Source organism: Carlito syrichta, unplaced genomic scaffold (assembly GCF_000164805.1).
Source record: "Carlito syrichta isolate Samal-C Ts95f unplaced genomic scaffold, Tarsius_syrichta-2.0.1 Scaffold314047, whole genome shotgun sequence".
NCBI lineage: Eukaryota > Metazoa > Chordata > Mammalia > Primates > Tarsiidae > Carlito > Carlito syrichta.
In genome coordinates, this window is record NW_007258143.1 from 209,117 (window position 1) to 233,284 (window position 24,168).

A 24,168-nucleotide genomic window follows, 5' to 3' on the forward strand; every position below is an offset into this window, starting at 1 on the left:
AGATTGTCTAGCCTCTATTTGTATATCTCTAGTGACAGATAACTCATTCCTTTCTGGATAGTCTATTCCACTTTGGATAGCTATAATTGTGAGAAATGTCTTCCTTCTATTGAATGAAAATTTGCCTTTTTATAATATTCACCCAGGGTTCCAGCTTTATGCCCTGTGGCCATATAGACCCTGTCTATGTCTCCTGCTCTGTGACAGCCTCTTGGAGATATGAGATAGAAAACACATTTTTCTGGGGCTTCTCTTTCCCCCCAAAGCCCTAGCTCCTCCAATCAGACCTCTTGGACCCTGAGCTGCAGTCCTCTCTCCAGCCCGACTGACCTCCAGGTACATGCTCCTATTTGTCTAGAGTCTTTTAAAGTGAGGTCGACACAGCATCAGCATCTCTGGAGGCCACCTTGCCCTGGTGACTCATACTGAGCCGAGTCAACACACATCCCCAACTCTCTTTCAGACAAAATGTTGCTAAGCCATCTCTTCCCATTCTGAATGTGTCCAGTTGCTTTTGAGGATCCAGTTCCTAGTCCATATGTTTTTTCCCCCAGTTTAATTTCACTGTACTACAACCAGAGTACTGCTTTAATCTGCTAGGATTTTAAAAAAACTTGACTTCTATGCAATATTTATGCCCTCTGAGATATATTATTTTTTCCCCAACCTTCATCCTAGTCTTTTCTCTCGATCAATCCTTTTTGATTTATTCCTCTTTTAGATTTCTTACCTTTCCTAGTTCTCGTCCCCATGCATTACCTTCCTTATGTCTTCCCTCGTTTGTTATTTCCATTTCCTCAAAAGCAAGATGTCATAATTCTCTGAAGCTATGTGCCTGGGTATGTGTGCAGGGAAGCAAGGGCATACACATGTCTGCACATATGGAAGTGTGAGCCAATAGCTGCAGAGGCTTGTTTAGTTTTTCTGTTTCTATTGCTTTGTCAGTGCTCTACCAGGATTTAAGTCTGGATGGGGGGAAAATAGCAAGGTTGAGGGAAGAGGAGTAAGAGAAGTTGGTCCAGGATCAGTCCTGAGGGACACAGGACATATGTCCTACGTATGTGGGGAGCAGGGGAAACTAGGGTGGGATGGTGAGTGTTTATCAGGGTTTCTGTACAGTGAGAAGGACTGGAGAAGGGCCAGTAATAGAACAATTTTGAAGGCCTTAAAGGTTAGACAAGGGAGGAGGATTTGGTTAGGAAGTAAGTACCTGTCGGGTTGGTAGCCATGGAGAGGCCAGAGGGAGATGGCTTGAAACTATAGGGTCAGGAGAAGGCTGAGGGCTATGGGACATTTCGGAAAGGTCACTAAAGCAATGGGTGTAAGTATGACCTTAAGAGTATATGATATATTAGCTAAGAAAATTTTATCTGGCCAAAGGCACCCAGGACATGAAGATTTTGCTGCTGTCATAGACTGGGCTCTGCTAGTGGACAGGGGTCTTAATATAACCCCAAGCAAAGACCCTCAGGACACAGAGTGTTCCCTCAGACTAACTCCAGCGAGGAATAGGCCCCCCTTTCCCACTGAATTATATTCCAATAAGGGAGTCAGAGGTAGGAGAACTGGTGCTATCTTGGTCATTCTATGAATAAACAAAGGAACTTTACTTTCCAGGGTGGGCAATAGGATACCCTTGGACTCTTAACTCTGGCAAATAATTAGGATCTAACACACACACACACACACACACACACACACACACACACACACACACACACACACACACATTTAATTAAACAGGAAAATGGTGCCTAAAATACTTAACACAAATGGTGGACGAAGTGAGTTGTGAAGAAGCAGCTGATTGGGAGGGAGGCCCTACTGAAATGCTAAGGATGGTGACCCAAACAGCTAGTGGATGGTGGGATCAGGAGGGCAGTGTCTTGAGGACTGCCACTTTCCCTCCACCCTGGGGACAGAATGATTCCAGGGCAGCCTCAGGGAAGGCAAGGAGGATAGGACAGCAGCCCTGTCTCCAGCACTGCGGGTGAGACTGGGGAATTCACTCTGATTCAGGGCACCAGAATCCCTGACTACACATTGTAGTTTCACAGCCTCTTAAGGCTCTATTGGCCCAAGGGACATACATATGGGGACAGAATCTCTGTGAGTCCCCTCCCTATCCTTACCCTGCCAAATCTGGATAGAACTGAACTTTCCTTATCTTAAAGAGGGCTGTAATGTTAGACTTTTGAAAGACAAAGGGTCTCAGGACACACTTTAGAATTGATTTTCCTCTGGAGGTGCCTAAAGCTGAACCTTTTGTCCTTCTGAGGTGACATTAGCTAGCCAAATGACAATCCTAACCAGAATGGCCAGTGTAGAATTCCAACTACATGCTATCAGGCCAAGAAGAGATTTTCCTTCCAACTCAGTGAAACACTTAGCCACCAAAAGACAAATGGTATTTGATGAGGAAGCCCCCACTGACGGGCCATCACAAACTGGGTGGGACAAGGAGGGCAGGCCTTGAGAGGTGGTGCTCACCTTTGATGTAGTTGAGGATTTGCTGGATTCGCTGGGGCTCATTGCGGTCTGGCCGGCAGCTTGGCGTGATTTCCAGCACATAATCAGGACCATATGCTGTGAAAAACTGTAAGGAAAAGGGAAAGGCCAAAAAACAAACTAAACCACATAAAACCTCCAAACCAACCACATGTAAACAGGACAATCAAAAGAAACTCACCACTACCAACAAGGCAAGGGAGGCCTTGTTGGGCAGAGCAGGATGATGCAGCAGGAAGCCCTACCCTGGTGGTATCACTCTTCCTGTTCAGACCTTCGATGACCATCTACTGTGAAATTCTTTAGCTTGCATTCAGGGGTCTTTCTGCTCAGATCTCAACTTTTTTCTAAACTTAGCTCTTGCTGCTCCCCTGTCCTCTGGTCACCCTAGACTGCTCGGTGCTCTCCTGAATCACACCATGCTTGTCTTCCCTTAGGATAATTGCCATTGCTCTTTCCTGGGGCCTGCAATCCTTGTTGCCTGCGAAAAACCTCCCTATCCTTCCAGGTGCAGCTCAAATGTCACCCCTTCATAAAGCTGTCCCTCACTCTCCACCAACCTCCAGAGCATTCTGTTGGTCCCTCTCTCAGAGCCCTTGTTCAGATACACAGTGCTGACCTGCATGTCACATGCAGGTCACTGTGCTGGCTGCAGTGGGGGAATATAAGAATTTCTGAGACCTCCTTTGGGGTCCTCTAGGTGTTTATAAGCACATTCTGCATCGGATAGAGATTTTTCAACAGTGACCTGATCTTCCCCCACTGGATTAACAGCTCCCTGAAGGCAGGTAGCACCTGCGTCTTATTTATCTCCTTGGTTCTCACAGACCATGGCAGTTGCCTGTTAGTTTTGGTTGCCCTGAATTTCCTGGCCCAGGAATGGCAAACAAACCTAGTATCTCTACTTTAGTTTTACTTTCTCTGTAGTAGAGTTTATTTGTTTTTAAATAAGGGAATCAAAATAAATGTTTATGGATTCTATTTCTAGCTTGTTAGATAGCTCCTTAAGACCTTTGGTAAGTCACAATGTCTGATTCAGCTTCTCTGGTAGGGCCCACTTGGTGAAAACACTCCATGACAAAGGGAATCATTCAATTGGGAGATGTCTTTGAATGGGAAATATGCAAAACTACTATTTCTGTTTAGTTTTTAACAGAAATAGTATTTGTGCACACTCTCTGGAGAGAGAGCATATGGTCATTAACATTATGTGCTTTCAATAGTGATATTGTTTGGTGGTAAGTAAACCAGGGAAATTCAAATTCCATGAAAAAATAGCACAGAGGGCACAAAAAAAGGGATCTTGTTATGTGTCATGACTTTGATGCCATTGCTACCAAATTATCATTGTTAAGAGTTGGGACACAGGACTTTGGGAGGCCAAGGTGAGAGGACTGCCTGAGCCCGCGGGTTCGAGACCAGCCTGGGAAACTTGGTGAGACCTCGTCTCTACAATAAATCATAAAAACTAGCCGGACGTGGTGACATGCATCTGTAGTTCCAGCTACTTGGAAGACTGATGTGGAAGAATCGTCTGCACTCCAGCCTGGTGACAAGAGTGAGACTCCAACTAAAAAAAAAAAAAAAGAGTTGCGATGCAGAAGAACTCAAATCGCTCTATGAAAAAGAACTTTTTGCATCCCAACTCTATGAAAAAGAGTTGGGATGCAGAAGAACTCAAATCGCTCTATGAAAAAAGCACATGCATGTTTATTGCAGCATTGTTCACAATAGCAAAAGCATGGAACCAACAGTGCTGTCCATCAAAAGAGGATTGGATAAAAAAAAATGTGGTATATATACACAGTGGAATATTATGCAGCCATAAAGAAGGACAAATTTATGAACTTCACAGCAACTTGGATGAACGTAGAGTCTATAATACTGAGTGATCTATTGCAGAAACAAAGAACTGAGTATCACATGTTCTCACTCATAAGTGGACCTTGAAATATTATTGTAACACTATTAGAAAAGGATTGTCAGTAGTGGGAAATTGCTGGGGATGGGGTGGGATTGGCAGTAATGGGCTTCTGCTGGTGGGGGAGGCATACCTCATCAACAAGGGTACCTGCATAATGAACATTTGTATACTTAACTCTGAATTATACCCTACATCCTTAAAAAAAAAAAAGTTGGGATGTACATCTGGCACTGGGAGGGATGTTGTGGAACAATCTCTAGAGATTCTAACATTGTCTTTGTGAAATCCATGAGAGCAATTTGATGGGAAGATGGTTCTTGCACATCCATGACAGAAAACTCTACACATTTAATTAAAAGCAAAATGCCCATGACAGTGCCAATGCTTATGTGTGTGTGTGTGTGTGTGTGTGTGTGTGTGTGTGTGCACGCGCGCGCGCGCGAGAGAGAGAGAGAGAGAGAGAGAGAGAGAGAGAGAGAGAGAGAGAGAGACACGTGGACTGATTAAAAAGAGAGAGGGGCTTAGGTTCTTCCTGTTGAAGTATTTACTCTCTGATGCCCGAAGCCCCGAGTTCTAGAGATAGAAAAGGCCTTGAGTAGAGATTGTCTTTACCAAACCCATAAGTGGAACATAAAAGAGGGGTTACCTGGGGGACACATCCAGAACTATCCCCTCATCATAGTTGAGGAAACTTGAGAGGCTTATATTTTTAGCCAAGGAGGGCCCCTCAGTCCCATGAGGACCTTGTGGGCTTGGCTCTGGAAGAGAAGATTTCAAACAGGTGTGACTCTCTCTCCTCAGGCAGCCTCTTCTCCAGAGCATGCCAAGTGGTACACTCATTTCATGGGTATGGAAAGACAGGCTTACAGAGCACAACAGAAGAAAGGCAGCTGTAATACAGCAGCCCCTCTAGGAGACCCAAAGCCCTGGCATCAAAGCGCTATAAAAATTAGGGGCAGGGTGCCTAGCTGAGGTATAGGAGGAGGGAATGTTCTGCCTCTATGTGTGAAGACGACACTGCTGATCCTCAGTCAGCAAGATATGTCAGGAGCTGCTTGCTTCTTAGGGCTGAGTGTTTGGAACAATACATCCTCATTTGTGAGGGCCTACTATATGGTTATGTGGTTACCTGCATTCTCCTGCATTCTCTTTGACCAAGAATAAATGGTTGCAAGATTGTCAGCTGGGGCCAGGACTGATTGCCACGTGACAGAACTCAGCTTTACTGGGATTAAGCTTCCTGTACTGGCTACATTAGCACTTGGCTTTAACTAACTGAGTCACACAGTGGGCAAAGTCATAAATAACCCATTCTTTACTGAGGTAGGCAGGCTGCAGGTAACAGCCAAGCCTGGGTCCCTAAACTTCTCCCCACCTTTGCCAATCAAATATTAGTCCCAGGTCCTGCTTATTTGTACTATTCTTAGGCCAGAGGACTCAGGTGGCTTAAGAAAGTCCCTGTATTGTGAGGCAGTTCCATATGGCAGCTGGTTGGCCCTGGCCTTGGGAGGCTCTGCTTGGGGCTGAGGGAAGCAGTAGGCACCAGGAAGTTATAGGCTGCATCTGAGGCAAAGGTGGCAGACTGTTTCCCTTCTCTGGCTCTGTCATGGCATCTCTGTTTCTGTGTTATATTTTTATTTTTGCACTCATTAAATCTTTTCTACTGGACTATGAACTCTGCAATAGCGGAAGCTTCTGTCATGTTCTCTTCGCATACCCTGTAGAGTTGAACTTAAGTCATCACAAGTTTCCCTTAAATGTATGTTGAATTAAGTTAATCCACCAAGGATTTAGCTAGCCATTCAGTTAATTGTGTGGAATAATTCAAAGAGTCAACTCATAGCATCAACAGTTTTCTAGACTTTTGAGGCAGCATGATAAAGTGGAAAGAGCACTGGTTTTAGAGTTAGAGAGAGCTGGATTTTGGGACTGGACCTATTTTTAATCTGTTTCATCATTTCTACCAGAGGGATGATAAATGCTGACCTGGTTGGGCTGTTAGGAACAAATGAGATAATATTTACAAAAGGGCCTACTACAGGGCCCAGCCCACAGTAGGACTTCAATAAATGTGAATTCCCTTCTCTTGGGGCAAGAGGTCCTTGCCTATCTGTGCCTTATCCATACCCTGAAATATGTCAGATGAAGTGCTTGAGGTTGAGATATAGAAAGAAGAGCCGGTTCCTCCTGCCAGATCAAGCCTATGAGCCCCACTGTCCTTCCCTACTTGCTTAAACCATAAACTCAGCCTAGGCCCTGTGAAGAAACTGAGTTTTCTCATAGTTTCCTGTCCTATGGTCCTCCACTTGTTACTTACTGGTGAGGTGGAAAGGAAATATGATCACGTAAGGCAAAAGAGATGTTGGGGTAGAGGGATTTGGCCAGCACTAGAAATAGCTAGAGGCCCCACCCTAAAACTGTCCTCCAGCCTTGAAGAGGAAAGAAAGTGGGCAAGCAGCAATCCCATTCCCAGACAGGTGGAGCAGGGAATGAAAGAGGCCAGCCGACCTTCAAGGGAAAGGCTGGCTTTGGGGAAAGGCTGACTTTGATCTCTGTAAAGGAAGGAGGGAGGTGCTAACCCTTCTCCACCTCTTCCCCTTTCCCTCTCAGCACTCCTGCTTTCTGGGTTTCAGCTTTTACACTTTTAAGAGGAACCTGGCACTGGGAAGGGGGTAAATGGGAAGAAAGTATGAGATGGGGTAGAGGGATGGGAGTGGAAGGTAATGACTACTTCCTGACCCAAGAGGCAATGCATGAAGAAATGTCAACAGCTCAGCCCAACTCAGTGCTCCTTTTTTGTTCACTCATCCTCAGCTTTTGCTCACACAATGGAAACAGCATCCAATGGAGATAGTTGGTCAAAAAAGGTATTCAGAAAAAGCCTCAAGGTCGCTGTTATTCCTCCATAATCATGCTTGGTCACAGGAAACGAAGCCACAGATCTGAATTAGCCAATCCTTATATTCTTGTCTCAACATTAGTAAGTACCTACTATGTGCCCAGCTAGGTTAGTCAGTGGAGTACAAAGACAATAAGACATGTTTAATAGGAGCATTTAACAGGCATTCTAGAGCAGTGTGATGAGTGGTATGATAACAATACTAAAAATAAAACAACAGCTAACACTTACTACAGGTTTATTATGTGGCAGGTACCTAAACTGACTAAGCACTTTTTATGGATTGACTAACTTAATTCCCACAACCTACTCACACAGTAGGTACTCTTATTGTTTCCATATTCAGATGAGGACCTGAAGCACAGAACAGTCAGTTAACTTGACATAAGTCACACAGCTGGTACTTGAGGAGCTGAGATTTGAACTCAGACCATTCCGGAGATCAGTAATAGCCACTGTAGCCTATAAACTAACCTAGAGGAAGTGACTGTGGAGTGGAGTCTGCAAAGAAGGTATAAAGAGTGGGAAGGAGGCATTTCCAACAGAGCCGGGGCAAAGGTAGGGAGTGTGAAACTGAATGGCACATTTCAGACACTGAAGTGAATTAGATATGGCTAGGAGGCAGGGCACAAGGAAAAGAAGGATGGACACAAGGCTGGGGAGGCACACATGTGTTTCATGGTGGGCCCTGCTAAGGCATTTGGCTTTATTCCAGACTAGAATTTCCACTAGGGCAGAACATTGTTTTGCTCCCCGCTGTATTGCCAGTTCCCCAAACAGTGCTTGCACCTAGTAAGTAGTAAATATTTGTGGGACAAGTGAGTGGAAGCTTGGGGGAGATGCTACAGGCTTTTAAATGAGGGAATGAAGAGGTCAGCTATGCATTTTCTTTCTTTCCTTCCTTTTCTCTCATCCTCTCTCCTTCCCTCCTTCTCTCTCTCTTGTCAAAGTCTTACTCTGTTGCCCAGGCTGGAGTGCAGTGACATGATCATGGCTCACCACAGCTTCAACCTCCTGGGCTCAGGTGGTCCCTCTTCCTCAGCGTCCTGAGTAGCTGGGACTACAGGAGAGTACGTACCACCACACCTGGCTAAGTTTTTGATTTTTTGTAGAAACAAGGTCTCACTATGTCTCAAACTTGGGCTCAAGCAATCCTCAGGCCTCCATCTCCCAAAGTACTGGGATGACAGGTGTGAGCCACTGCCCAGGAAGCTGTGCATTTTCAAGGACTCACTGGCAACAGTGTAGAGAGGGTATTCGAATTCGAGGGGAAGAATGCAAGTAGGGACACCAGTGAGAAGGCTGGCACTATAGCCCTGAGGAATGGCAAGGGGGCTTGAACTAGGATCAATGTGGGAGGAATAGAGAGCTAGAAAAGCTCCAAATGATAGCATTAATTGGGCTAAATAGTGAATTGGATGTGGGGAGTAGGGAAAAGGGGTGAGGCAAGAATTTCTGGCTGTGTGGGAGGGGTGTGAACAGGCTGAGGGATATAGGAAGAGGCAAAGGTTTGCCAGTAGGGTGTATGTGTGTGGGGTGGGAGTTCAATTAGGAGCATTTTGAGGGTCAGGCTCCTGACGACAGAGTGGTCTGTATGAGTTAGTAAGCCCAATTTAGGAAAGACATTGGGCTACGATAACAATACATGCTACAGGATATGTGTGGGTAGTTACCAATGACATAAAGCCACTGGACGAGATGGCCATGGATGTGGGGGGTAGGGAAAGCTTACTACATACTAAGAAGAAAGGTGAGGCAAGGAGATAATCATGGGGAACAGCAGCACTTCAGAGGGGGCAGAGGCAGTGAAAACAGTTCTGGAGACAATTTAAAATCTTGCAAAGGAGTTAAAGAAGAGGAGGGCTGAAAAGTAACGTCTCATTTGTTTTGTGGAAAGATAACTTTGCTGCAGCAAAGTCAGTGGAGGGTGTGGACAGTGGCCTGACTGGAGTGGGTGAGTCACTTGGGAGGAAGTGGAGATGCGAATGATGATGGGAATACAGTAGTCCCCCTTCTCCACAGGGAATATGTTCCAAGACTCCCTGTGGATGCCTGAAACCACGCATAGTACTGAACTTGATTGCTGTCAATCGGAACACCTTTGTGTTATCTTCTACCCACAAATTTAATGCCTTTTCCTTTTCAACTAGGCACTGACCATGCACTGTGGCTATAACTTTTGCAGTATGAGGTGTGACAGCAAAACTGGCACAAATTTCTTTTTCCTTCTTCACAATTTCATGGAGAGAAGATTCATCCTTACCATAGATCTTAGCAACCTCAGCATATAATTTTTTTCCTTATTAAGTCGAGAACTTTTACTTTTTCACTTAAAGGAAGCAATCTCTAAGGAGCTCATGAGTTAGTTATATCTGTCTTTCTGGCCCATTAGACAGAGATCCACAAAGGAAGAATGTTTTTACTCATCTTTATATTACCCACAGCTCCTAGCATAAGTCCTGGAAAATTATAGGTACTCATTCATGTTTTTTGAATGAATGAAATAAAGTGTGATTGGGATTCTGAGAGTTACATCCAGTAGGGAGAATTAGAGTCTTGAAGGATGGGGGTGATCGCAGTCAGGCAGGGGTGGGGGGGTGTGTGGTAGGATAGTCAGAAGAGGCAAGAGATTGCAGGACGAGTTCTGGGAGGAGCAAGTGCTGTAAATGGGCTAACGTTGGAAAAGAAGAGCACGGGAGCCTTGGCTCCTAGGTTGAGGAGATGAGACTTGACGTGACAGGCACTGGGGCAGGGTCAGGACTGAAGCTGTGCCTTATGAGAACTGAGAGTGGCACAGAAAGGTAGGGTGACCAGTGTGGAAGCACCGGTAATAGTTCAAGAGAGGGCGGGGCAGTAAGGGCTTGAACCAGAGTGATTACTGTGGGGATGGAGCAGACAGCAAAGAGATACTGTGAAGGTAGACTCAACAGGACTTGGCTGTGGAAGAAAAGAGAGATTTGAGAGAAGTCCAAGTTCATGCCTAGATTTTGAGTCTGGGTGAGTGAGAGACTCTCAGTGCTACTGGCAGAAACTGAGGAAAGTCAGCAGGCAGAGCAAGTCCAGCTAACGGAAGATGACAGGCTTGGGCCTAATTGGGTTCGAGATGACAGCAGGGCATCTGGGTCACAATGTCTAGCAGGTTGCTAGAGATATGATGGCAGTGTGTAGGTGTGTAGATGTGAGGTTATGGCTGGGACTAAGGTAAAAAAAAATGGGAGAAGGTCTACATTTAAAAGGTAGTTAGGGTATAAAAAGATCCAGTGACTAGAAGGAAAAAGAGCAAGCAGAAAAAAAGAAAGAGAACAGGAAAGCAAAATCTCCTGGAACCTTAGGGATGAGAAGCAGCATAAGGAAGATGGTTAAAGGGATACATGCTGGCAATATGGCCCTGGGGCTAAAGCAGCCTCCCTCTTTCCTAGTCAGTCGGTGACACAATGACAGTTTCTGTCCAGCCCCCTTTCTCTGATACTCCAGGCAGCTCTCAACTTTGAAATTGTTAACTTGAGGTCTACTTTTTCCTAAAAATTATACTTGTTTCTATCAGGGCAAACCCAAGGTCAGTGCCAATCTCTCTCACAGACCCTGAGGCCTTACTCTGTCTTTAGTTGAGGAAGTTGTACCTGTGACTGTAATATGGGCCCTGGCCAGGAAGAGCATTTCTTGCCCTGAATCACCCTTTGAAGAGAACTCATCATAAACAGAATAACACAGCACCAGCACTTTGAACCATAACATGGCCTTGTATGATGCTTCTCTATCTTTCCTATATCACCAATTACTCCATCAAAGAACCTTGGCCCAACCATGATGGAGACAAAAAAACCCCCCTCTTTTTCCCTGAAATACATTTCTGGTTACAGGAAATTCAGTTATTACATATGTCATTTATGGTACATTTTAAGGACATAAAATTGCAGGGGTATTATTGGGAGTCAATTTTATTGTCATGGCTTTATAACACAAACAAAAATAATAACTCCATTAGTTGTTAGACTGAACTGGCAGGAAGCAGCACATCAAAGGCGACTGTGAGCAGGTAGGGGAATGGGGGATTAGGAGTGTCCAGAGCATGATCAAGAGGTCAGGGAGATACAGGCTTCTGAGATAACGGAAAGCTGGTGTCCTGCCTAGACTACACCTGTCTCCCACCTGCAGTACCCATCTTACCTCTTGAGCACAGAGTTGGTATTTAAGAGCTGCTTGGTGGTGAGGCTTATATGCCAGTGCATAGTTGAGCCAAGAACTGTTGGGATGAATGAGTGAGTGAATGAAGAGGGCATGGAAATCATTTTATCATTTAGATATTTTAATGGCATTTTAACTATTGATATAGAAAAAAGTTTATTGGGATTCTGCTGGGGGAGGGGGGCACACCTCATCAACAAGTGTACCTGCATAATGAACACTTGTATACTTAACCCTGAATTGTACCCCACATCTTTAAAAGAAAATAAAAATAAATAAATTTTTAAAAAAATAAAAAAGTTTATTAAGCAGAATAATCAGGTAAACCTGAGAAATGTTATCTTACTTGAACACCAATTATATTTAAGCAAAGAATATGCCTAATATTAACATCTTATTTTACCAGCTAAAGTACTAAAGGTTTCATCAACACCTATGTGTAGTCTTTTTGCATATCATCTAATTAGTAAGGTTCCTATGTTAGTCAATCCACAGTAGTGTGTGTATGTGTTTGCACGCGCGTGCATTCATGCATTATATTCAGTGCTAAGCATCATTCCAGGCTCTGGAGGAAATCTGAGTATGGAAAAAAAGGAATAAGGTCTGATGACTGCTGTCAAGGAGAAGGCAATCTAAACAGAGACAGAAGAAAATTATATGAACTGACACACTAAATGCAGCAATGTTTCAACCAATGTATAGTAAACCTTTTACCATGACATTAAAAAAAAAAATTATAGGAAAAGCAGAGGAACAAACCCAAGCTAAATTATGTGGTATTGCTTAGAGTATCATAAAATGTCTTCAGGGTGGGACACTGGACAAATTAGGTGACTTGTCCAAGATTGTAATGCTAACATGGTGTAACATAGTAACAGATGTGAACTTGAACCCATGGCTTCAAACTTTCAGTGGGCCTTCCACTATATCATGAAGCAATAAGCATAGTGGTTAAAGACAGATTTCTGGAGTTATAGGGGATGAGTCCTAGATCTTTGCCCTACCATTTACTAGCTGTGTGACCTTAGGCAAGTTACTTAACTGTTCTGTATCTTGGTTTTCTTGCTTGTAAAATGAGAATAATAATAGAACCTACCTTATAGGGTTGTTGTGACAATAAGTGAGTTAATTCATGTAAAGAACTTGCCTGGCTCATTGTAAGTGCTCAGTAAATGTCATTATTAAATGCTAGCTATTATCATTCTTCTTGTGCTTTATCAACTGTAAAAAGAAACAGTTCTGAATGTAATGGACAGCAATAAAACTGGGTTTCTTTTTTTTACTTTTGAATTCTCATTTTATTCAAAAGGAAATTTATATTACTTCTATAAATGGAAAATCAGTATTTTATAATACAATTAAATAAGTATACAACTATTAAAATAAATTTATTCTTTTTCCACCTGTGATTATTCATGGTATATATATTATGCTTTGGGAAGCACTGAATAACAAAAAAATAGTACTACATCTAAATTGCAAAGGTATGATCTGAGCTAGCCAGAGTTTCACAGTTGCTTCTTTGGCCCCATCAGGTTTTTTCTTTTTACATTTGTTCAGCCTACTATGTGATATGATAGTTAGGAGAGGCATTTGAATAGTGAATTATATCCTAGGGTGCAAATATATAAGAAAAAGTAAAAGTGAGGGCACGAAGGGTGGTGTAGTCTGTGATATTTTCTGCTTGAACTAATAATGGCAGATTACATCTGACTCAGTTGAGTAGAAAATGATTATTACTACTTCCATTCAGTTGACTACCAGTAGATGAAGTGGCTACTTGTAACCTCAATAGGGACTTTATCAACTTGCCTTCCAGTCATAGCTCTCTGAACTGAAATCCCTCGGAACTTTCAGATCTGAGAGGGAGAAGTTGTTAATAAACACGTGGATAGTGAGAGGTAATTGTGGACACTACCTTTTTAAAATCTGTTGACAGATCTCTTCCCATTAAGGATAAATGAACAGAATTAAACAACAACAACAACAACAACAATACAACAACAACTATGAAGGACCTATGAGAAGGTAATTACAATACAGAGAATAATAACTGAACAAGAACTATTTGATGACCAGAAGTCATCATTATGTAGATGGTAGTCTAAGCTCTGGGAATCATTGAAGGAATTTAGTGAGGATGTGAGAGTGATAAGAAAGATGGCATAGGGCTGGACTTTGAGAAAACCAACCATTTAGGGGGTATGCTAAGAAAGCAAGCTAGCTTATAAGCACTACTCAGAAAGTTTGGACAGAGATGGGGGTAGTATGATGTTAACAAAGTCAATGGAAATTAGGTTCCAAGTGTGATATGCTGCTCAGAGGTAAAGAAAGATAAGGACTAGAAAATGTACACTGAATTGAAGAAGTATTATTAGTAGTCTTGGTGAGAACAGTTGCATCATAGTATTGGGATATTTGGTGGACTTAAGAATTTAAAAAATTTTTCTAGAAAGCAATAATTGCTTCTTCTTCTTCTTTTTTGTCAGTGCCTCACTTTGTCACCCTTGGATGGAGTGCAGTGACACCATCATGGCTCACTGCAGCCTTGACCTTCTGGGCTCAGGTGATCCTTCTGCCTCAACCTCCCGAGTAGCTGGGACTATAGGTACATACCACCACATCTGGTTAATTTTTTGTAGAGATGAGGTCTTGCTATGTTGCCTAGGCTTTTCTCAAATGAATTCTTTATAGATGTCCATTTGGACTGAATGAGGGTGAATTCTGAAGAGCTTACCCTGGATCCAAAAATCTTGACACCAGAAAGAGGGGCAGCGAAATCAAGAAGAGAAGGATCCCATATGAAAGTGAATATGAAACATGGAAGAGGGGAGGAGGGAACGAGAGATAGGAATTGGTAGGAAAGAGAGGCATAGGGACAAAGGTGATAGGAGTAGATAAGATAGAAATAGGGGGGAGGTTAAGTTGGGGAGAAGAGAAAGGAGGTACAGAGGAAGAGGTAGGAGAGACAAGGGCAGGGTGGCTGTCACTTCATCAGGGGTCTTCCTGCAGGCCAAGGTTTTTCTTCAGGGTGTGGTTTCAGGGGTTTTGGGTAAGGGCCCCAGCCAAGACTAATACCTTCCCAAATCACTGCTGATCCTCAAATTTCCACTATTAGAAAGAATTCCTCCTTCATAAATACACGTAGGGCCAACTCTGGTTATACCATATGTTTTTGTTAATCAAGTGAATATTCTGGAAATAAGCCTGCACATGCAGGTTTTTTTTTTTTTACATCATATTTTCCTTAAGCTAAGGGTGAGGATGGAAGAAGGGAAAGTATAGAGATATTACTTTACCTGGCTTGTTGCTGGTCAAAACTAAGATGGCTTTGAAAATTATTCTACTGAAAGATTAGTAAGTATTGCCTTGGCATGATCCTTATATTACTCTCAGCAACTGCCCTTTCTCCATTCCTTCACTGCTAAACTTCTTAAAATCTCTCTTTTCTTCACCACCTCGACCCCCTCATTTCTCAGCATTTCAACTTCAACCCACTGCAGTATGGCTTCTTGCTCCCACCTCCATTTAACTGTTTTTTTAGACAGGTGATTTCAATTTGTTGGCAACTCTGATTGACTAGCAGTGGCTGCTTGAGGGTGCTATGTTGAGAAGGATTCTGAGGGTGTGCCCAGATTCAGCAGAAAAATGTGCCATAATCAATTTGTAATATACCCATGGGAATACTTTGTGGGCAGGAATACTTTGTGTGAGGGAATATAGTCATATGTGCCCCACATTTGCTATTCCTGTTTTAGGAGACCAAGAGTGACCTCCTAATTGCCTAACCTAAGGTCTTCTTTTCTGTTATCACTTATCCTATTTGATCTCTCTCCAGCGCATGTCATCAACCATCCCCTTCTTTTTGACACTATCTTTTCCCTCTTCACCACTGCTCTCTGTTCCTTCTCAGTCTCCTTCCCTGGATACTCTTCATCTTTCTCTGAAATGTAGGTGTCCTCAGATTGTACCCTGAGCCTCTTTTCTCTCTCTCTGCAAGAGTTCATACTCTCTGTTGCTGCTTTAATCATGCCTATGCAGAAATCCTACATCTGTGGATCCAGTCAGTGTTTGTCTCCTGCCTTTGACTTGCATTTATAATGATCTGCTGGACACTTCCACCTGGAAAAGTTGAATTCTTGGCACTTGGTGCTTAATATGTTACAAATAGAACCAATTCAGTATGTCTTTCCAAAGAGAATGTTCATCTTCTTTTTTTGCTCACTGAGTACCATAGGTGAGTCCCACCATACAATAAACTCCTCAGCACAGATTTGTACTTATAACCCTGAATATGTTAGCATGCTTGTGTTTTGTTTGGAGGCACTGGATTTTGTGCCTTCAAAATACTTGAAATAATATGGTTTAGAGGATTTCTATCTGTGATATCTCCGTTGTTTGATGAGTAATGATTTTTTTCTAATTGTCAAACAAAGAAAAACATATTTAACTGTGTACAAGAAGATAGAAAGAGGCACAGGGCACTCCCAAGACTGGCATTACCTCTCAGGAGACAGCATAATAGAAAGCACTATGCTTTGGGTATTACAGGTTGAGTATCTCTTGCAACTAGTGTTCTAGACTTTGGATTTTGGAATATTTACATTATACAAACTGGTTGAGCATCCCTAATTTGAAAATCTGAAATCCAAAATGCTCCAATGAACATTTCCTTTGCATGTCATGTTGGTTTTCAAAAAGCTTTGGATTTTGGAGCATTTCGGATTTGGGATGATCAACCTGTATTTGAAAACACTCACTGGTTATCTCCTAGGGCAGGATACAGTGTGGTAGGTGCTGGGGAGACAATGATGAAGCAGGTACAATCTCTGGCCTTGAGGAGTTTACAGTCTAGTAGGGAAAGCAGACAAGTACAGGAGTAACTACAATGAGAGGAACATCAGAGGTGAATTGTTTCTCTAGGGCTGTGGGAATTCTGAAGTGGGAATTCTGAATTCTTTTTTTTTTAAACAGATAATTGTTATGTATATAAAAATAGGGCTTTACACGAAAACCCATTATGCTTTGTTCTATGGTTTTGGCATATTATTCTAGACTGTTACATGGTTTTGAATTCAGATCTTGTCTTTTTAAATCAACTATAACTCCCAACTTGTGTCAATTGCTATTCTAATAAAGCACGTGTGTTTGCTTTCATGACCACAACCACATATTGTAATTACCCATTTATTTGTGTATTTGTCTCTTTTTAAAATTTTTTATTTTAAAGATGTGGGGTACAATTCAGGGTTAGCTATACAAATATTCATTATGCAAGTACCCTTGTTGATGAGGTTTGCCCCCCCTTCCCCAGGCAGATTCCCACTACTGCCAATCCTACCTCCCCGCGCCCCCACCCCCAACAGTTTCCCACTACTGCCAATCCTTTTCTTATAGTATTATGATAGTTGTTCAAGGTCTGCTTATGAGTGAGAATATGTGATACTCAGTTCTTTGTTTCTGTGAAAGATCACTCAGTATTATAGACTCTAAGTCCATCCAGGTTGCTGCAAAGTTCATGATTTTGTTCTTCTTTATGGTTGTGTAATGGAATTCTGAATTCTGAGTGTTGGGACGAGGTAATGGATAAGAGGGGATGGAAAGCAATTGAACTGGCCTTGAAGGATAAGTAAGATTTAAACAGGAAGGATGAGAAGGTATGAAATGCAGAAGAGGCAGAATGATGACAACAAAGATATAGTCTAAACAAGTCATCAAAAATTAATTTATAGAGAAAGAACAGAGTACTGGGTCAAAATCAGCACCAGCACAGCTCTGTAAGCAACTTTCTTGTCTGCTCTGAATAATGCATCTTTCTTTCATGACGGACAATGATAGATTGATGAGCTTGGTAGAGAGAGGGGAAAGTCATAGATGAACTTGCTACTTCATCAGAGTAGGATTTGTCTCTGATATATCCATCAGAGAGATTACTTGGGGGCAAATTGGAGTTGTACTTGCTTAGAACCTATTGATTCACTCACTCATTCACATGATACCAACATTTCCTGAACACTCCTGTGTGCCAGGCTCTGGCCATGAAGAGATGAATGAGGCCCCTGCCCTCAAGAAGTGGGTGGAGAGACAGCTGTGCAAATAAGCAATTGTAATGCTCTGAGGTAAGAGCTATAATAGAGGTTCAGGCAAGGAACTCCTGCAGTCCAGAGGGAAGACAAAGCAAAATCAAGTCGTGCTCTCCAAATCAGCCTCTAACTAATTCCCCCATCTCTCCTCCCTTCCTGAGTTTTTTTTGTCAGAAATTCAGATCTGATCATTTCACTCCTCCTGCTTAAAAACCGTAGTCGGCTCCCCACTGACTATAGGACTGAGTCCAAACTCAAAAGCAGAACACACAAAGGCCTTCACAGTTTGGCCCAACAGACTTCCCCAGTCTTATCTCTCTCACACCACTGTCCGGGCTACGGCCTCTAAACTGTAGCCACAGTGACCTGTAGTGTCTCTCCCCACTCTTCTTTATCTGGCTAACTGTTCTGCTTCCTTTGAGCCCCTGCTAAATGTTGCCTCTTTGCCATGCCATCCCAACTCCCTCAGATAAAGTATGTTCCTCCTTTGTGTTCCCACAGCTCACTGCCCACCTCTTGTTTCTAACACTTACATATTGTAGTGTCATTGTTTGTTTATGTGCCGGTCTCCTCCACTGGGCAGTGTTCTCCTCAAGGGTGGGAACTGGCCTGATTCTTTTTCTTATACTCCAGATTTGGTACAGGCCTGGCACATAGTAGGCGCTCCATATATCTTTGCTGGTGAATGAATGACTCTGACATGTGGCCAGTTGGACCAGGTTGTCATCAGCAGCTGGCATTACTTAACAAGAGAGATGCATAAAAAATGAAGGGCAGCCAGAGTAGCTGAAAAACAGGCGGCTCTAGTGATATCATGAAAAAAACCAAACAGAACTGAAGAAGGCTGAGACAATGCTCCCACTCACGCCTTAACAAATGACTCTCGCCTCTGAGCAGCCCCTTTTTGTCTGCTCTCCCATTCACTCTTGAAAACCTAGTCATTGAAATGACTCTAATTATTCATGGTCAGTGGCATATCCAGGAAACACTTAGTTTACAAGCAATTACAACACACTAAAATAGATTTATGCAGGTTGAACCTGATCCTGCTGGTAAGAAGGGAGTAAATGACTTTTATCTTGGAGGGATATGTGCTTTCCAGGGTTGCTCTTTATCACTGTATCTACTGTACTAGTTTGGTGCTAACATGGTAAACATCTGGAGGTAGTTTTTTTTTTTTGTAGACACAGCGTCTTGTTATGTTGCCCAGGCTAATCTCAGATTCCTGGGCTCAAGTGATCTTCCCGCCTCTACCTCCCAAAGTATTGGGATTGCAGGCATGAGCCACGGTGCTCAGCTCTGGCAGTACTTCTTAAGGCAAGAGTACTGTGAACATTGCGGGGAGCCCATTCCACAGTCATAGACTTGGTGCTTCCCTGAAGCCAGATGTCCTATAAATATGTGAGTGTCACCTCTGCCCATGCCCACATAGTATGGGAAAAGGCTGGCTCAGCGGCAGGCAGCATGGGGCAGTAGGAAATCTCCCAACACCGTGATCAGGGGATTGGTTTCCACCAATATTGGAACCACCTGGGATCACTGAATTCTTCAAGGCTCAGTCTCAACATTGATCAAATGGGGACATGAATCTCCACTTTGCCAACCTTAAAGGGTCATACATGAGAATCACAGGAAGAAATTTTGTGAAAATCTCTAGAGACTAGACAAATAAAGAGGGTTTTACTTTCATTACAAAAACTCAAACTTGTGGCTGCTGGGATTCTTCAAGGCTCTATATGTGGCTAATGCTCATCAACAGATTAGCAAAGACACACTTGGGCCTGTACCCTAATAGTTTATTTAGGAGTCTACAAAGGATGATTCATCATCTTGCCACACTCAAACCAACGACGTATTACTGATCCTCTAACGAAGACAGTAGTTTGCAGCTTAACAAACACACCATTTGGTTGAGAACAGACATGGGGAGCAAAACCTAGCACATGGAGTCCAGGTGTCCTCAAAGACTTTGTGCCATCCTTCCCTACAGCAGGCTCTGCTTCCTTGGTTTGACTCAAGGGGAAAAAAAGGCCTCCTTTTGCTGTTCCATGAAACCAGAGATAACATACTAAGCCATTCAGTGGGCTGGGTCCATGTGATTGGCGCAAAATATAGGATGAACAAAATGAAGTGGCATATCTTAGCATCAACTTTTGAGCTAGGATCAGAAGAACTGAAAAAAAAAAAAAAGCCAAAAGCCTAGCACAAAAGTAGGGCAGAGAAGCAAAGGTCACAGAAAATCAGTCAACTGGAGTGATGGTCCACCCTGAGGTCTGACCTTACATTATTAAGGCCATCAGATACATTAATGGAAACACATCTCTCTACACCTGCAAAAGGATCCTGGGTTCCTTCACACTCTGTCACACCTCCCTGCCTTTCCGTTCACCAACTCTTTGCAGATAATGCTCAGCCCTCCCTTCTCAGCCTAGACCATTCCTACTCAGCTTTCAAGACCCAGCTCAAGAGTGACCTTTTTGAAGTCTTTGCTGACTCCCCAAAGGCAGAGCTCCTCGTTCCCTCCCCTGTGCCTCCACAAAGCTTTTTACAGCCCTCTGGCCCACTCTGTCATTTTTGTTTACATGCCCTTCTCTCCCATTGGGCCTTGTGTGCAGCTCTTAGGAGCAAGAACCACATGGCACAAAGATGTTTTCTTAGTACAAAGCAGTGCACAAGGATGGCCCTCACTCAAGGTTGGCTGAATGAATGAGCGTTTGGAGCAAACACACACTGGACTCATTCATTGGGTCTGTTCAGGACCCACAGGGAAGGCTCATTAGGCAATGGTTTGATATGTTATACATGCTTCTTCAATTGATTTACCTGATTAGCAACTACCTTGGTGCTGGAAAGCAGCAAGGAACCTGCTGGCAGAGGCAGCTTGACGATGTACTGATGAGGCAAGGCCTGAAGCAGCCTCCTGGTCTAGGCTCTCAGCTTGGTTCTTACAGCTTGCAAATATGAGCTGGAAAAGTGCTGCTGCCCACCCCCACCCCTCAACTCTCCTGTGCTTGCTTCACAGGAAGTTGGCCAGCAGCACAGAAGGCATCATTTAGTACATTTGAAAATTGAAAATGCATCCATTACTAGGAAGGAATGCCTAACGGATGGAGCCTGACCTGGCCAGGGCTCCCACAGAAGCTCCAGCTCAGCATCCACAGCCTCCGGTTCTCCTTCCGGTTCTGCTAATGATGAACTCTATGACTCTGGACATATCGGCTCATTTCACATTCCCCATCCCCAAATGGGGAGAATAATGAAGATGTTGCATGGATTGAGTCAATAAGAAGTCTGGCTGAGATACCTGTGGATGGGAGAAGCAGTGGTTGATGCCAGCAGAGCCTGCAGGATTTTGCTGTTTTTGCTTGTAAGTGTGAATCACTCTGCCTCAAGGCAAGGTGCGCAACCCATGGAGAGGAAGAGCAGGCAGTCAGGCACCTCTGGCCTGGGATGCAGCAGAGTCAGTGCACGTGGCGGCAGCGGATGGGATGGGATGCAATGGGATGGGACAGGACAGGACTGGACTGGATGAGAAGGAATGGGATGGGACGCTCAGCTACAGGTTGGCCGACAGCTGGTCTACCATTCCCCAGTAGGGACCAGGAGCAACATGCGCTGAAGGCTGTGCCTACTGGAGCAGTTTAATATTGAAATCAAATAAAACTCATGACAAAGTCAATCTGACACATTTTTAATGATACACATAATGATTATTGTGCTGTATTGTAATTAGGCATAATGGTAAGCAGCTCCCAGGAATGATTATAATTATGATTACTTTTATACAGCTGAACCAAACATTTCTGAGGTCAGCCAGGATGGGGGTGGGGATTGGGGGTGGCTGGACAGAAGGCAGAGTAGAAACCCGAGTGCAAGGCATTTCTCTGCTTCTCCTTCCTCTGCCTGCTCCATCCCAAGGTGACAGTTTCTCCATCCCTTATTGGTGAACAGAAAAATGATCTGATGAGGGACCTGAGGCTTGAATGCTAGCCCTTTCATGGCCAGGAGAGGCCAGGAGAGGCCATCCTGAAGCTCCTAGGGTTAGGGAATCTGGATGTCCAAATGTAGACTAATTCAGCTGATTAGTCTACATTTTCATGAGGCATAAAATTCTATCAAGCCTTAAACCTAAGTATATGCCTAATGTATGGGCTTTGCTTGGAGTCTGATTTGTTATTTATTTATTTTTTGAAGATAGGGTCTCACTCCCTCATCCAGGCTGGAGTACAGTGGCATGATCATAGATTACTGCAGCCTCAAACTCCTGGCTCAAGTCATCCTTCTGCTTCAGCCTCCTATGTAGCTAGGACTGCAGGTGCATATCACTACACCAGGCTAATTAAAAAATTTTTTTTGTAGAGGCAGGGTCTCACTATGTAGCCCAGGCTGGTCTTGAGCTCCTGGCCTCAAGCAATCCTCCTGTCTTGGCCTCCCACAGTGCTGGGATTACAGATGTGAGCCACTGTGCCCTGGCCTGAAGTCTGATTTGAACAAATCTATGCAAAATATATTTTTGAGACAATTGGGTACAACTGAACAGAGACTAGTATTAGATGATATTAAGGGATTATTAATCTTGTTGAGTTTGATAATGGTATTGTGGTTATGTTTCAAAAAGGTCCTTATAGAGGGAAACTGCCAGGGAGGGAGGGGCACACCTCATTAACAAGGGTACCTGCATAATGAACACTTGTATACCTAACCCTGAATTGTACCCCACATCTTTAAAATAAAGAAAAAACAAAAAGCAAACAAAAAACAATACCCCCCCAAACAAAACAACAACAAAAATGTACTTATATGTTAAAGATACATAATGAAATATTTACAGGCCATCAGCTGTTAAATGATATGATACCTAGGATTAGCTTTAAAATTCTTTAGAAAAAAATGGGGCATGGAAGAAATAAGAAAAGTAGAATGTTGGTAATTGCTGAAGTTGGGTGATGGGCACAACAGGGTTCATTATATACTTCTCTGCTTTATGTTTGAAAGTTTCTGCAACAAAGTTTAAAAACCATATACCCTAGACTGTACTGGCAGTAAGTCACACATTAGTGAGAATTAGTTCGAGCATGCTAACAATGTCTGGCAGATGTAAGCAGCTACCAGGAGAGGGATTTTGGATGGGCAGAGCCAGGAGGGTGGGTAGGTGTATGTTGGAACAGGAGCCACATTTGGAGAGTTTGAGGTCTGTATGGGGTGGAGAAGTGTGTTTGAGGGATGGGGAATTTCAAATGGTCAGAGGACAGTCTGAAAGTTCTGGAAGAGAAGAGAGGAAGTGAAAGAAGAGCAAAGACAGTGCGATAGGTGCTCATGCCTACATATTATGTTGCCTGCTAGCCTGTAAGTTCATGAGGGCTGGGGACTGTATCTTAATTGTCTCTGTCTTTCCTAGAGCTCTCAGGACATTTGTTTATTCATTTTATTTCACTCATTCATTAGTTCAAGAATATTTTATTATTTTATTTTTAATTAATTAATTTTATTATAAAGATGTGGGTTACAATTCAGGGTTAGGTATACAAACGTTGATTATGCAGGTACCTTTGTTGATGAGGTATGCTCCTCCCTAGCAGTTTCCCTCAACTGCCAATCCCACTCCCCATCCCTGGCAGTTTCCCACTACTGCCAATCGCTTTCTTATAATATTATAATTGCTCAAGGTCCGCTTATGAGTGACATATGGTACTCTGTTCTTTGTTTCTATGATCGATCACTGAGTATGATCGACTCTAAATCCATCTAAGTTGCTGCAAAGTCCATATGTTTGTCCTTCTTTATGGCTGCATAATATTCCATTGTGTATATGTACCACATTTTAAAAATCCAGTCCAGCTTCGATGGGCAACATGGTGGGTTCCATGTTTTTGCTATTGTGAATAGAGCTGCAACAAACCCACGTGTGCAGGTATCTTTTTTGTAGAATGATTTGAGTTCATGGGGGTATATTCCCAATAGGGGGATTGCTGGGTCATATGGAAGGTCAATTTCTAGTTCTTTTAAAAATTGCCACACTGTCTTTCAAAGAAGTTGCACTAGTTTGCATTCCCACCAGCAGTGTAGAAGCGTTCCTTTTTCTCCGCATCCTTGCTAGCATCTGTTGTTGTTTGTTTTATTAATGATGACCATTATTACTGGGATTAGGTGGTATCTCAATGTGGTTTTGATTTGCATTTCTCTGATGATGAGTGAGGCTGAGCACTTGTTCATGTGTCTGTTGGCTGCCTGTATATCTTCTTTTGAGAAGTGACTGTTCATGTCTTTTACCCACTTTTTAATGAAGCTGTTTGTTTTTTTCCTTTTGGTGCGTTTGAGTTCCTTGTAGATCCTAGGTGTTAGGCCTTTGTCAGATATACAGTTGGAAAACATTTTTTTACCATTCTGTGGGCTGTCTCCCTGCTCTCTTGATGGTTTCTTTTGCTTTGCAGAAGCTAGTTAGTTTGATGAGGTTCCACTTGTCTATCTTATTTCTTAAGGTATGGGCATTTAGGGTTCTGACTAGGAACTGGTTGCCAGTTCCAATTTCCATAAGGGTGTCTCCTGCCTTTTCTAAGATTCTAATAGTT

The 24,168-nt window shown here is 43.1% G+C and overlaps 1 protein-coding gene across 6 annotated transcripts in view; it reads right to left on the reverse strand.

Annotated features, from left to right (window-relative positions):
• Positions 1-24,168, reverse strand: part of HDAC8 (histone deacetylase 8) — a 280,351-nt gene that overhangs the window by 45,460 nt on the left and 210,723 nt on the right. For 4 of the 6 annotated variants that reach the window (XM_008070865.2, XM_021718959.1, XM_008070864.1 and 1 more), the window contains one exon: positions 2,491-2,596. The exons of the other annotated variants lie outside the window; for them this stretch is intronic. In XM_008070865.2, the coding sequence (XP_008069056.2) occupies positions 2,491-2,596 (106 nt within the window). The remainder of the gene's footprint in view (positions 1-2,490; positions 2,597-24,168) is intronic. 6 annotated transcript variants of the gene reach the window in all.